Raw genomic sequence first — 13,467 nt, 5'->3', positions numbered from 1 at the left:
ACAGCTCCGTCTCTAAAACCAAACAGCTTAATAACATTAAACTGTTACTAAATATAGAACTAAGGCTGAATCCAAAGGAGCTTTTGTTTTTAGTGAAAGGAAACATCCTTACATAGTCTCATTTATTTTAATCTATTTTGTCTCAAGTTTGCTATATGCTTGCAAAATGCTCCTTCATCAAGCCTGATACATGCTATTTCCGTAAGACTGATCAAATAAATGTCACTTTCAAGAAACATAATTATTACACTTCCATCATTTCATATTTCATGGGAAAACACAAAAAAGCATACTTCTTAATCTCAGATAAACGGTGTGTGTTATTATGCATTAATATTATGCATAATTTATTCTGAAATATTAACTACATTTTTCAGAACACAGTTATATGCATCTTTTCACAAAACAAAACAAGTGAAGGTATTTCAATAGAAACTAAAAACTATGTTAGATGATTTACTGCAAGGCACATTAAGTATATTTGATTTTTTTTTTTCCTAATTTTTTACATAACATGGAAGATCTTAGCATCCCATACCAGGCTTTGGGTAAGGAGGAAACTCCCCCTTAAAGTACTCTCTCTCCAAAACATGAACAAAAAGAACTCCAGCAGAAGGGTATACATTCCGATCAGAGTGCACCTTAGACAGAATCGTGTACACTGGAAAGCAGAAGGAAAGATAAAAGAGAGAAAAGCACAAGTGAGACATGCTCTAGATAACACAGCATGCATTTTAACAGCAATGTGCGCAACCAGGAAAAGGAAAGCAACAAGTATTAGATACCTGTTAATAAGTTTTTAAAAGGTTGCATAGATTTAAGAACAGAACAAAGGGCAAACCCTCTCTTTCCCCCACAGGATCCCTTCCAGTATTGCAATAAACAAAACAGGCTGCGTTAGAATTTAAGTAGTACAACCTATTCATTTTTATTACAATAAAAAAAATGAGGGAGCCTACTGCAATTTTTATAGTTGTTTTATTTGCAATATTACATACATAAGAATACATGAAATAAGCAATACAAACATATTTTCTTGATATTTAACAATAAAAATAAGGAACTTGAGGAAAACTGTGGAATCTTAGCAATAAATAGTAGTGATTCCTCTCTAAACAAAAATGGTAGACTTTTCAGTTCCAGGGCAGAAAAGGGCAAAGCAATTCACTTTAGCTAAGGATTTATGAGTTCTTAAAGCTAGATTTTCTTAGACCAGTATGGTCAGATAATCTACATCTAAAAATGTGTTCACTGAAGATGTTGTGCACGTATTGAAACTGAAGGACATGGGTAATTATAGGACAGTCAGTTGGCATTGACTCCAAACAAACAAAAAAATAAAAATAAAAATAAAATAAATCCACATTTTACAGGAATGAAAATTAAAAACCTAAAAGAAACTTACTCTAGAACAATATGCCATTTTAATACAAAGTTAGTTCATAAAAATACCTCCTATTTAGGTATAACACCTTTGATACAGTATTATAAACACATTCTAATGAATCAGAGTACAAAAATCATTATGATACATTAAATGAATAAGAACCCACTTGACTGACAAGTTTCAAATTTTAAACATAAATGGAGAACACTGATCTAATAGAGATATGTCGTGGGGTCTTAACAGGACTGACTGCAGGTCATATCACTATTCCATACTATTATTCAATTTTTTTTTCAAGTCACTGATATCCAAGAATCAATCATTGCTGATAAATTTTGTGCATTAAATGAAGATAACACAAGCGGTAAAGATAAGCCCTGGATAGAGAGATACACAGCTACCTGCCTTGCATGCTAACCGAAAGAGACTTTACACAAAGCCACATCTCTGAGCAAAGACTCCAGGCCATCCAGCATGGGGAAATCAGATGGAAGAGTGATCCTACAAGAGACTTCAGAGTCATTGTTACAAACTCGTAGGAACAAAGGCATAGCTCCTGGTAGATGAAAGGGCTATTTTCAACATTCAGATCAATAAGCAAGAAATATCTGCAATGTGTATCAAGCTAAATTTTCTAATCCTGGTAAAACGTTTCTTCAGACTTGTCGTTACACCAACTTCCTTATTTGAGAGCTCCTTAAAAGAAGCCCTGCTAATTAGGCATTAATCACAGACATGGCACCCCTCGTACCACGTACTCCGTGTGGAATCCATCTCACCTAATTTTAGATGCCTACAGAAACAACATCCACCACTGAGTCCGCCAGGCTCCTTTTATAGTCAGTGAAGAGAAACAGACGCTTCTAGGGGTTGATTAATTTGATTTCGCCTGTAAAATGAGATAAATCATGTCCTACATTCCTGCCTCCTCTCACTGGATCTCCGCTGACTACAGCCGAGAGGAGACGCAGACATCTGTAAGGCAGACCTCTCTACATTTAGTTACACACCTTCCAGTCTCTGAGCTGGATCCAAATTTAACAGGCTCAACCTCTTGATACAATATTGATCAAATTCCACAGCAGGAACATTTCCACTAAACAGCACTGACCGCCTCAGCGAGAGGTTGTAAATAAGTAATACTTTTCTAAGGATCGATGACAGGCTCTTCTTACTGATAGAGAAAGCGTTAGATGCCTCGCTTGAGGTACGAACCATTTTCCTATGAATTTACATGAATCTTGCTGGAAAAGCGTTGGCCATAATCATGGTCCCTCGGTTATCTGTGTAATGATCTGCTTATTGGAGTTGGTGCTTTTTTCAGTTTCAGAAGTTCCTTTTGACACAGTATGGAGCAATGTCTCCACAACAATTTTATCTTAAAGAGAAAATGAAAATGGACCCTGGAATTTTAATATAATTTATTTTTTAATAGTGTAATACATTTTTTTTGTAATCAATAAACCGATTATTGTAAATTCAGTACAGTAACACAGCCATTTGATTTGTAAAATTAAAATTAGTAATTTAATGACCCAAAAAAACTTGTGCACTCCCTTCTGTGAATAAGCTGTAAACAGATCAAGGGAACTTTAATTTCCTGTAAAATAATTTCAAGAAAAGCTGAAAAAGTATTTATAACATTAATAGGTCTCTTCACAGTGCAGAAAAGCTGAGAAAAATATGGTAGCCGGATGAAAATGTGTCAAATATCTCAAAAAAATCTATTTTTCCATTTCTGATTCTTTGACTCTACAATGAAGGTCAATTTCAAACAGGAAGAACAGTGAAAAAGTAATGTATATATTCTCCACAAAAATAGTTTTAGAAAGTAAGAAGGATAATAGGATCAACTGTTACTAAAGAAAACCCCATATAACCCATATATTTCTTTTGTCAGTTAGAATAAATCTATTGCTACCACTAATTAACTGCACCTAAATACCTCGTAATGAGACACTCTCTCTTGCTAAGGTAAACATATGCATAAGGATTTCACCAAGATCACTGCCTTACATCTGCATAAAGTCTAAAAATGCCTCTCAGAAGGAAAAAAAAAAAAGGAAAACATCCTTATTTTGTCTTTGTCTTATAATGGCAAATATATTGTAATGACACGAGTCCATAGGGTAAGAACTAGAAAGTCCTTGCCCCCCATATCAGGGAAGCTCTCTTCTTTTTCCCCAACGAAGTTCCTTCAAAATCAAAAGGAAAATGATGAGTCTTCAGTCCTCTGCAGCAGTCAGTGCTTTTCAGTAATGAAACAAGTGAAATGCTATTTTCTTCTGAGGCTTTTAAAACTCACAATTATTTTCATAAGGTTGCCTGAGACTGAAGATGAACGTGTAATCATTTTAGGTGATCTAAGGCTGAAGCTGAATACACCAACTTCTAAATACTAATCTAATACAACAAACTGTCAAATATGTATTGGCTGGGCAAATTCCCCGTGGCAGATAAAATTCCAAGGAGACTCTGAAAGGCTTCTGTAAATCTACCCATGAGAAATTAAAATTTTTCACTACATGGGATAACAACAGTTCCCGAAAAAAAAAAAAAAAAAAAAAAAAAAAGACAGCAGCAGCTACCTCAACAGCACTGTTGTTTATCTTTCTTGTTTCCAGGTCCCTTGGAGGACTTTCCAAGATCCCAGGATCTATCTGCACAGAAAGGATAGAAATTCTGGAGACTGGGGAAAAAAAATAGATCAAATAGGAACTGAAGGCTGGAAAACATGCATCACTCTTTGAACCATGTAAAGAAAATATCCCAGTTGTCCTTTTTGTAGATCTTGTGCATGGGCATAGCCAGGAATTCAGCTAGGACTGTATCAGCCTCCAGTCCAGAGGCTGTTACCAGCCACATGCCAGAGTGTGCGTATCGGATACAGATGACCCTCGTCCCCAGAAATTTCAGAAGATTCACCATGTTGGTTGGAGCCTCTACGCTGACCATCCTCACGGAAAACAAAACAAAACAACGCACACCACACCTGGACATTTTCTCCAGAAATTTCAATGGGTTCTTTCTCCACTGATTTTTAGCAGAGGAGACAATCCCAGAAATAATTTCATTTGGGGGCCAATCCAGACTGCCTACCTGGATGGGCAGTCAATGCAAAGCCAACAGGCTTTTCTCTGCTAGTGTACAATAGATACAATATTCTAGGTGCACTTTTACAAATTACAATAAAATATATTTTTTTTAATGTATGTATATCTAGGGATTTTTTTTTAATCGTTTCAGAAAAGTTATTGTATTAAGCAAACTGCAGAGGTGTTTCCAAGCAACCAGCAGCAATAAGAAAATATGCAATATTAGGTACACACACAGCCATTATTTCAAGCAAAGCTGTAACTGCAACAGGAAAAGTTGGGGAGAACTTACAAAGACACACAGGTCTGTGAATGTTTAAAAGATTGAAGAAATGCAAGATTTTCCAAATTACTTACCTTAAAATAGCACCTTATTCCTAAAACAAGGACATGACTGAAAAAGCAGGAGTAATATTAAAAGCAGATTTGACTGAACCAACATGGGGGTTTAAATTGATGACCTAAACTCACCATTCTTCTCAACAGCCTTTATTCTGCTGATAATATAACTGTTGGCTTGCTTAGTCTTCCAGTTAACTGTTCCATTATTGCCATCAGCAGAGCTTAACAAAAAAGCTTTTCAGAATAAAACAAATGCAAAATAAATTAGTCAGATCAACAGACTCCCACAAACCAACTATCAGATGGAATCAGATACCTTCTAAACCAGGTTTTTTATTTAGTCAGAGCTTAGGAATCTCAGGTTAAGAAAACGATGGTGTTTGATATGAATACATAAGTATATATTATTCCTCCTGATAGTGACCTTTTTGACATTCATTGTCCAAATAAGCTAAATTTGCACTAAATGCTTAAGCACCTGTAGCCGCTGTTGCTGACATAATTATACTGGTAAGAAATATGATGAAGCACATTCTCTGATAAACATATTTGCACTGGTAAAACCTCATATACAGGCAAAGACATACCTGAAGTTACTTCTGCTGGTGTAATATATTGTGGCCAAAGTAGGGGAAGTAATATAACCTAGAGCACGGCTTTGCTTATATGAAGATGCTGGCAACTGGTGCCAAACACCTTGCCTTGCAGCATAACCAATAATCAGTTCTGAGAAAAGAACTGCTTAAAATTAGTTACCTTCATCCCATTCAGCCAGAGCACTGCCTGAAACGGTCCCATCAGCACAGCTGAAGGCACAAGAAGGTTTACACATGGTGAGGAGCAAAGCACACAGGAGACTCTGAAAGCAGCTGTTGAGCTGCCAAACAGCCTCCGTTTCGGCAGCGGCAGAACTGCCTGAGAAAGCTCCCTCTTCACCTCCCACTTTTTGTCCTTTTGTTCCTTTCCTCTGCGATGAAGGATATACCAGCTGTTTGTAGGTTACACGCCAACGGAAAGCACCGATAGAAGGAACTGCAGTAAGGTGCTAGGAAGGGGAGAGTGGACATAATAAATAGGTTTTCTTTTGAAATAGCTTGGGAGTACAAACTCACGTCAAACTCCAGCTAGAAGATGCTATCAGGCTAACATCTTAACTTGCTTAGAAAAACAGCAGTATCAGAAACAAACAAGTAGCGGTATTTTCCCTCAGATACGTCTTTGTTGACAAACATGCATTCAAAATATGCACGGAGCCTTTATACTAGAAACTTAAACATTTGTGGAGACTTCTGCTGACACGGCTGCACTGGTCAGCTGTCACCCTACTGATACCACATTTTCCACACAGAATTTGGGAGGCCCCACAGATCAGGCTTAAGCAGGAAAGATACACAAACACGGATCTATGCATGTGGCTGAGACACTAATTCATGACAATTTACCCCAAACACCTAAAATTTAATTGAGGATAAACTGTAACAGCAACAACAACAACAAAAAAACAGCTATGTACTGAAATTACCCTACCAGTACAGTAACATTTCTCAATTATACATTTGTTAACTTTCTTTAGATTTGCAGTACATAGCAAGGATCTGGTTTAGCAAAAAGGTATTATTGCCACCCAGTGTTCTCCATCTGTCTCGCATGAAGGACAAATTCTTCCCTGTTGAAATGATCTGCCTACCCTGAAAGCCTTAATATAATAGTGTCCTAGAGGTTACCCCACGCAGTGCTGTTCATGACCTTTAGTGTACATTTTTGGTAACACTAGGAATATGCAAAGAATTCCAGAAAGGTAAAATAAAGTTGCTGCGGTATTTCAGACACATGATCCAGGCAATTAGAACCTTTTCAGACAGAAACCAATCCCAGGCAAAGCAATTAACACAAGATTTGGTTAATGAAGGATTAAATGTTGAGGAGTATTATACCTATCACGATCGACAAGGGCTTCATGCATCTTTTCAAACTGATGCTTTTTGATGAGTTTGCCCGACATACTGACAGTGTTACCCACAGACATACAGCACGTCACCTGGCACTTTGAGAAACCAGATGCAAAATGAATCTAGCATATTTAAATTGAATATATGAAAAAAAAAAAGTTCAAAGATGCATTTTTAAAATACTTTTTTTTATATATTGAAAAATAAACGATCAGTAAGTGTCCTTGCTCTGGGCGCACAAGTTGTGCTAGGTCTAGCTGTGGGGATTAAGGAGGTTACCTGTCCACCCCTCTACCCTTCGCTGCAGTTCACAGGGGAGCTGGAAAAGCATCCAACGCGTCTGTTATTCAGATGCCACGGTTTACAGTGTGATGTTTTCATATAAGTATATACATCACCATCTATTTGATTTTAAATGAAAGGTGTGAAATGGAGCAATTCAGGAACACGCTGCCCATTCAGTAGCTTTCACCACAGGAAAAGCAATCTCAAACAATAGTTCAGGGCTCCTGGATAGTTAATTGGTTTCATCAGATTTCCAGTATGTCTCACAAAGCATTGGCTTTATGCTACTGGAATATTTTAATATATATAAAATGACCAGGATATATAACATATATTGATAAAATCTGCAGGTTAAGCCAAAGGCTGGGAGATTAATAAATAATGTAAGCGACAAGCCACTAACACAGTACAGTGAGTTGTTTGGTTAGCTTAAGGTGATCACCGATGTGTACTTCAATGGAATAAAATGTAAATACATACCCGGGAACAAAGAATGCATGCCGTACTTACATTACAGAGCATGCAATTCAGGGATCCGGAACTTTGATAAAAGAAACTACAAAGATGTGGCAGATAATAACTGGTTGAACAGAAGCTTTCAGTAGAACACTGGTTAGAACAGCTAATACATAAACAAGTACATCAAGGAGTAGCAGGGAGATTTTATTTTTGTGTGTGAGACAGATATGATCACTGTTCAAATGCTGTGTCTAGTACTTAAAAAGAGCCATCAAGAAGCATAGTGACAACATGAAGAAAGCTCAGGGAGTATCTGTGAATATGATTAGAGGATGACAAAAGAGGCCTTACACTGAAGAGCACAGGAGTTCAGACTACTCGTTTTTACCAAAGATAAATTTTAAAGAGAATGTGATCACCTTCGTACTCACACTGAAAAAAAAAAATGTTAATGGTGTCAGGCTCTTTAATTTGTTACACGTTGCCTCAGTTGCCAGAGCGTGCAAGAGGACCAGCTCCCAGCTCTGTGTCTGGGACTTGAACATGCTCAGGACAGTACATCTACGGGGCCTTTTTTGTTAATTTTATTTGCATAGATCTTATGTAAAGGTTTCAATTATTAATACTTAACAGCAGAACACTAAACAGAGAAGATACCCCCAATAAGTTCTGTTCACCTCACAGTCCAAAAGGACCTGAGCGTCACAGACCAACTTCACCTTGCCCCTCCTGTACTGCTCTAACGTCCACCCAGGGATTCTGCACCGCTGCCTATCCTCCCTATTGCGTCCTCAAACTAGGATCACGAATCAGCCTCTTCCACTACGAACGCAGCACACAGCTCCACCTCTCAAAACCCTGCATCGCCCCTCTCTCCCATACCTCTATCTCCACAAACCCGGAAATGTTTCTGAGCTCTACAATTATTCATCTGTGCTCGGTGGGTAATGGTTATCTACCTGTTTCTGTTCCATCCATTTACGACTGTAACATCCGAGCATTTCTCTGAGATCATTCAAGAAAAGCAACCGTATGAGGCACTTTGTCAGCCTCACTGTGAAACTTCAGCAGTTGCATTCTTGGGAATGCTGCAAATTACACACTGGAAGAATGAAACCCTCATGCTTTATTAATAGCAACATTTAGCCACCACCATTCTCCCTCCTACTGCTGACCTGACAAAGAAACCAAATCCCAGTAGTTTTTCCACAAAGGCAAGGAAAACAATACTGCCACAATTCCTGGGGTTCAGCCCTGAGCCCATGGTGTAGCCAGACAAGGAACATTGCCTGGATTCCTCTTATATTTCTATCTGCTCTTGATACAAATTACTACAGTATCTCTGCTTACTTCTGCTTTCTCAGGTTGCAAGGGATTCAAAAGGTTAAAGAAATTCAGAAAATCCACAGATTTCAAGATGCTGAGATTGCCACCTGACCCCTACATAGTTCTTTCTAACTTCCCCTCTTGGTGGCTTAGGCCACCACTAAAAGTAATCTACATTGAAAAGACGTTTTGGCTGGTTGTGCTGCAATTGTAACAACACTTAGCAAGAGTCTCCACTACTTAGTTGGAAGGGAAATGTCAAATCTCACTACGATGTTGAACTGATGGACATGGAAAATTGCCTGGTTTTAACTAGTCGTTATTTTTTTCACAGATATATAGATAACAAAGCTAGTATTATTAGGTTTTACGATTAAACAGTTACCAGCCTTGAGTTACTTCTTCACTAACACAGCAATGTCATACAGCATTGTTTTTTCAGTGATGAAACCATACCATCTAATGACAGCTATTCTTGTACTTTAGCTTCACAGTAACAGAATTGACAATCTCATTCGTATTAGAAAAGCTTAACCTTAAATATCATTCCAACAACAATGGCAAGACCCATTTTTTCCTAGCACTGGAGAAGATGATCATCAACTACTGTTTGAGAGCCAGGTCCTCCACTCTGAGTACAATACTAGCTCCCTGGGATCAAATGCAGGACTTCTGAAATCACTCGTACGCTCTTTAACCTCTTAAGTCTCTTGAACTCCCTAAATTTTGAGTTAACATTTTAGCTGTGGGAAAAAGAGAGAACAACATTCTGGACTTCTGGCAGCAAACAGCCTCCTTCAAAAAAACTCTATGTATATATTTCGTATATCTTTAACACATACAAAAAGCATAATGTAAGTTTCTTCTGTAGTCAAGTGTTACAACTGAAACAGGAAAAATTAATCTCTGTTAGTAGAAGAGAACTCAAGTCTATTCACTGATCTTGTGGTTCTTACCATATTCTGTTTTCTCTGTAAGCTGTTTGTTTTTGCCTGGTTAAATAATGCTTCAGTACTATAGAGTCTACTTAAAGACAGAATTCAAAAGACATTATTTTTATGGGAGGCTGTAGCTTTGCTTAGGACCAGCGATCCAGGATGGAAGTTCTCCGACATGGTCATAGCTGAGATGTCAGGCACTGGGAAAGCTGGAAGATGGACGGGTTCAGCCCAAGAGTTGCACTCAAGAGCTATCATGAATACAACTCTGTTTGTTTGTTTGCTTAAAGAGGGGAAAAAAAGCTCAAGTGAGCCCCCGGGGCAGCTTACATCATTCAAATTATATGAGCTGTCCTGTGTTGTACCTGAATTGAGACCAGGGACATACTACAAAATTCCACCCTGATGAAGAATAAATGTTATGCAGATATCACTCACAAGAACTTAATACTGTTCACGCTTCCTTTTTTATATTGGTCTCAAGCCATTTATTGTGCTGTTGGAACTAATGAAATCCAACTTGAGACAAGCTTAAAAAGGTCTGAAGAGGAAAAGTTAACAAAAAAACCTTAAAACTTCTTCCTTTACTGTGGAGCCTGGGAGGAACTTGTGGATTAAGCTCACAGCTCAGCCTCCAGAAACTCATTTTAGTTGAGCTTTTTTAGATTTAATATCTTCGTTGATAATGAAAGCTTATCCTAGGACTGTCCTAGTTTTCCCTTGGCTGCCGTGCCAGTCTTGGGAGAGGGAGGCAGGAAGGATTTCCACATTAGGACAAAGCGGTATCTTGCAGTATCCTGTAGTGTCTCGTATCCGACAAATTCAGTTTCATCCTTACATTGAACAACTTAATGCTTAGGCGTTAATTGCACCTTTAATATATCCAACACCTCATGTCACTTCTGCTGTCAGTGCCCAATGACAAGTTCTGTCATACACATCAAGTATAGAGGTATATTTACGTGTTACTCAGAAAGATACTGAACAGACTGTTAGTTTCCAGATGGCATACCCTTGATCCCTCAGACCACAAAATAACTTAGAGAAATATCGCTGTCAACTTGCTCTTTGGGTGGCAAAAGCCTCAGCGCAGCGCTTGTGGCTGGGCTACCGGTGAAGTACTTCACTCTGAAGAACCCTGGAGGTGCGAAACCCGAGTACGACCTGATAGCTACGGTTTATACCCATCAGGGAGCGGAATTCAGGCTTTCTCTGCAGCCTGAATTCCGACACGGCAGGATTAAGCGCTCAAGCTGGTAAATAGTTTTGACGGGCGGGGTGGCACGCGAAGGATGGGCTGGCCCAGCGCCCGGCCGCCCGCTGCAGGCACGGCGGGGAGGCAGCGGCCCCGCTCCGGGGGCTCCGGGCCCGGCCTCACCCCCGGCGCCCCGGGAGCACCGAGGCGGCCGTGCCGCCCTCCCCGCGCCCCTGCGCCGCGCCGGGAGGCGGCTGGGGCCCCGCTCCGACCCTCCGGCGCCTCCCGAGGGGGAGAGAAGGGGCCACGGCGGGGCAGGCCGGCGGCTCCCGGCGGCGTCCCCGCCCGCCCGGCGCGGTGACACGGCGCCGCGACCGACCTGTCAGCAGCAGGGAGGGCCAGGGCCCCGCCGCGCAGCACCGCATCGCTCCCCGCTCCTCCGCCGCCGCCTGCTGCCGCCGCCGCCGCATCCTCCGCCCGCCGGCCCGCCGCCGCCGCCTCGCCTCGCCCCGCGGCAGCCGCAGCATCCTCCCCTTCCCTCCCCGCCCCTGCCCGCCTCTCCCCGGCCCGCTCCGCCCCGCTCCGCGCCGGCCGTCCCCGAGCAGGGCGGCGGAGGGCGGCAGCCCCGCCGGGAGGAGCCCCTCGCCGCCCCCCCCCAACCCCGACCGCCGCCGCCATGTTAGGGGGAGGCGGCCGGTGGGGACGGGCTGAGGCTGGGTGTGCTGGAGCCCGGCTCATCTTGCCTCAGGCCAGCGCTGCAAACGCATCGGCAGCGAAGGCCTACACCTTTCAAAGTTTATCTATTCTACGTGTAAATGCAGTGTGTTTTTTTCTTAAAACAGTGCTGCACCATCATCCCGGAGGAGACGGTCAGGGATCCAAGCCCCGGGCTGCAGCGTGCATTGGGGCTTGCTGCCCCTCTTCCATCGCTGTCCCGCAGCACCGTGACCCCAGTTAAAGGCTGTGCTCCATCTTCTGTTAAAGCCTGTGCTCCATCTTCCATCCCAGGCCTGGCTGTGCTGCGCTGCCTCGTTTTACACAGGCTGCATATGCTCTCTGGGCTACTGATTCCTGACTGCCATCTGATGTCTGTGTTGCAGCCCGAAAGCGATGACAGGATAGCTGTCAGAAAGGGAGCAAAATGCTCCAGTGCAGGAAGAATACTGTCAAATACAGTTCTCTGCAATAGTGATGCTGTATTTTGGGGGTAATTGTATGCATATGTGATACATAACCCCTAGAAGAGACATCACTATGCAAATAGGGCATTTTCTTCTGCAGAGTTACACTCTAGAGCTTCCAGTATTGTATATACAAGACAGTCCCTGTACTAGAACTACATACTGAACTACATCTAGAGCCATGCCTGGTTTTATGTATTATTTAGTTAGTTTGATTAACTCATTACTTAAACTTGCAATGTCTTAGGGCAATTAGAAATGAGAGGGTAGATTTTTTGACATATTGAATGCTTTGTAAACATTTTGCTGTATACGCTAGCACAGGAGCTCTTTTAAATAAGGACAAGATAGCAAGTCTTCTATTATCCATGGAAATGACCTTCCTTCCTTTGTTGTGCATAGAGAATATTGATTTCTCATGGAACTCCCTCAGTATTTCTAGCCTTGAAAGTCAAATGTATTCGCAGAAATAATAATATGCTTTTGAGGTTTGGTAGGGAGGAGTAAAATCTGGCTTACTTGAAATGTATTGAACCTATTGAGCTCTTTAGAAGCAGGGGAATAGAAGATGAGTGTAGAAGACTTCACCCTATCTGGCTCATGAAGGGGAACCGTATGTAGTGAGTGGCTGTTCAATGTAGAAGTTCTGCCTGACATTAAGATGCAAAATGCTTTGGTGTTTTTAGTCAGCCAGCTCATTGTCCCAGATGAAGGATTTTTATTTTTTTTTTCCATTGAGATTTTCTTTCAGAATATATTCACATTTTTCATGTGACTACACAGACATTTATGAGCAGAATTATACTCTTTCATTTACCTCTGTCTAGAAGTACTCTTCTGTTTCATGGCACTTTATACTTTTGAGGAGGCCTCCTTCCAATCCCCTGCTATGTATGATTTTTGGATTCATTTCCTTATGAAAGTGTACAAAGCCATACAGGTGCAGCTGTGCCACAACCATCTGAGATAGCTAGCTCATCCTGTGATGGTAATGTTTAAACTAATGAGAGAGAAAGCTGATAGCTTTCCAACAACAATCTTGATGCTAGTAAAAGGCCTGATTCTTGTAAACACCTGTACTGTCATCACCTTATTAATTACCATTTTCCTTCCAAGTTGTATCATATTGAGATGTTATTCTTATAGATGCTATAAAACTGTCAACATCATAGGTTTTCAATGCAGTAGCAGCAGTGTAGTGTTCATTGTTCCGCCAGTCTGCACGGAAAGAAGGCTACACTCACCTAAAATTGTGGGATACACTGCCCACGAAGAAACATTTATGTGCCATTGATCTGTGAAGAAGCGTG

At 40.9% G+C, this 13,467-nt stretch overlaps 1 protein-coding gene across 7 annotated transcripts in view; it reads right to left on the bottom strand.

Moving 5' to 3' along the window:
• SGCE (sarcoglycan epsilon) overlaps positions 1 to 11,510 on the bottom strand; it is a 30,879-nt gene extending 19,369 nt beyond the window's left edge. For 2 of the 7 annotated variants that reach the window (XM_083826007.1, XM_083826005.1), the window contains exons 1-2: positions 11,356 to 11,510; positions 4,954 to 5,058 (exon numbers count right to left, since the gene is read on the bottom strand). In XM_083826007.1, the coding sequence (XP_083682133.1) occupies positions 4,954 to 5,058; positions 11,356 to 11,503 (253 nt within the window). In that variant the 5' untranslated portion in view covers positions 11,504 to 11,510. Of the gene's footprint in view, positions 1 to 538; positions 662 to 4,953; positions 5,059 to 11,355 lie in introns of all 7 variants that reach the window. The other 5 variants (XM_083826010.1, XM_083826004.1, XM_083826006.1 and 2 more) reach the window with 5 other exon arrangements.
• Between the last annotated feature and the right edge of the window lie 1,957 nt (positions 11,511 to 13,467).

Source organism: Anser anser, assembly GCF_964211835.1.
Source record: "Anser anser genome assembly, chromosome: 2".
Classification (NCBI taxonomy): Eukaryota; Metazoa; Chordata; class Aves; order Anseriformes; family Anatidae; genus Anser; species Anser anser.
This window is presented reverse-complemented; position numbering and strand designations above follow the sequence as displayed.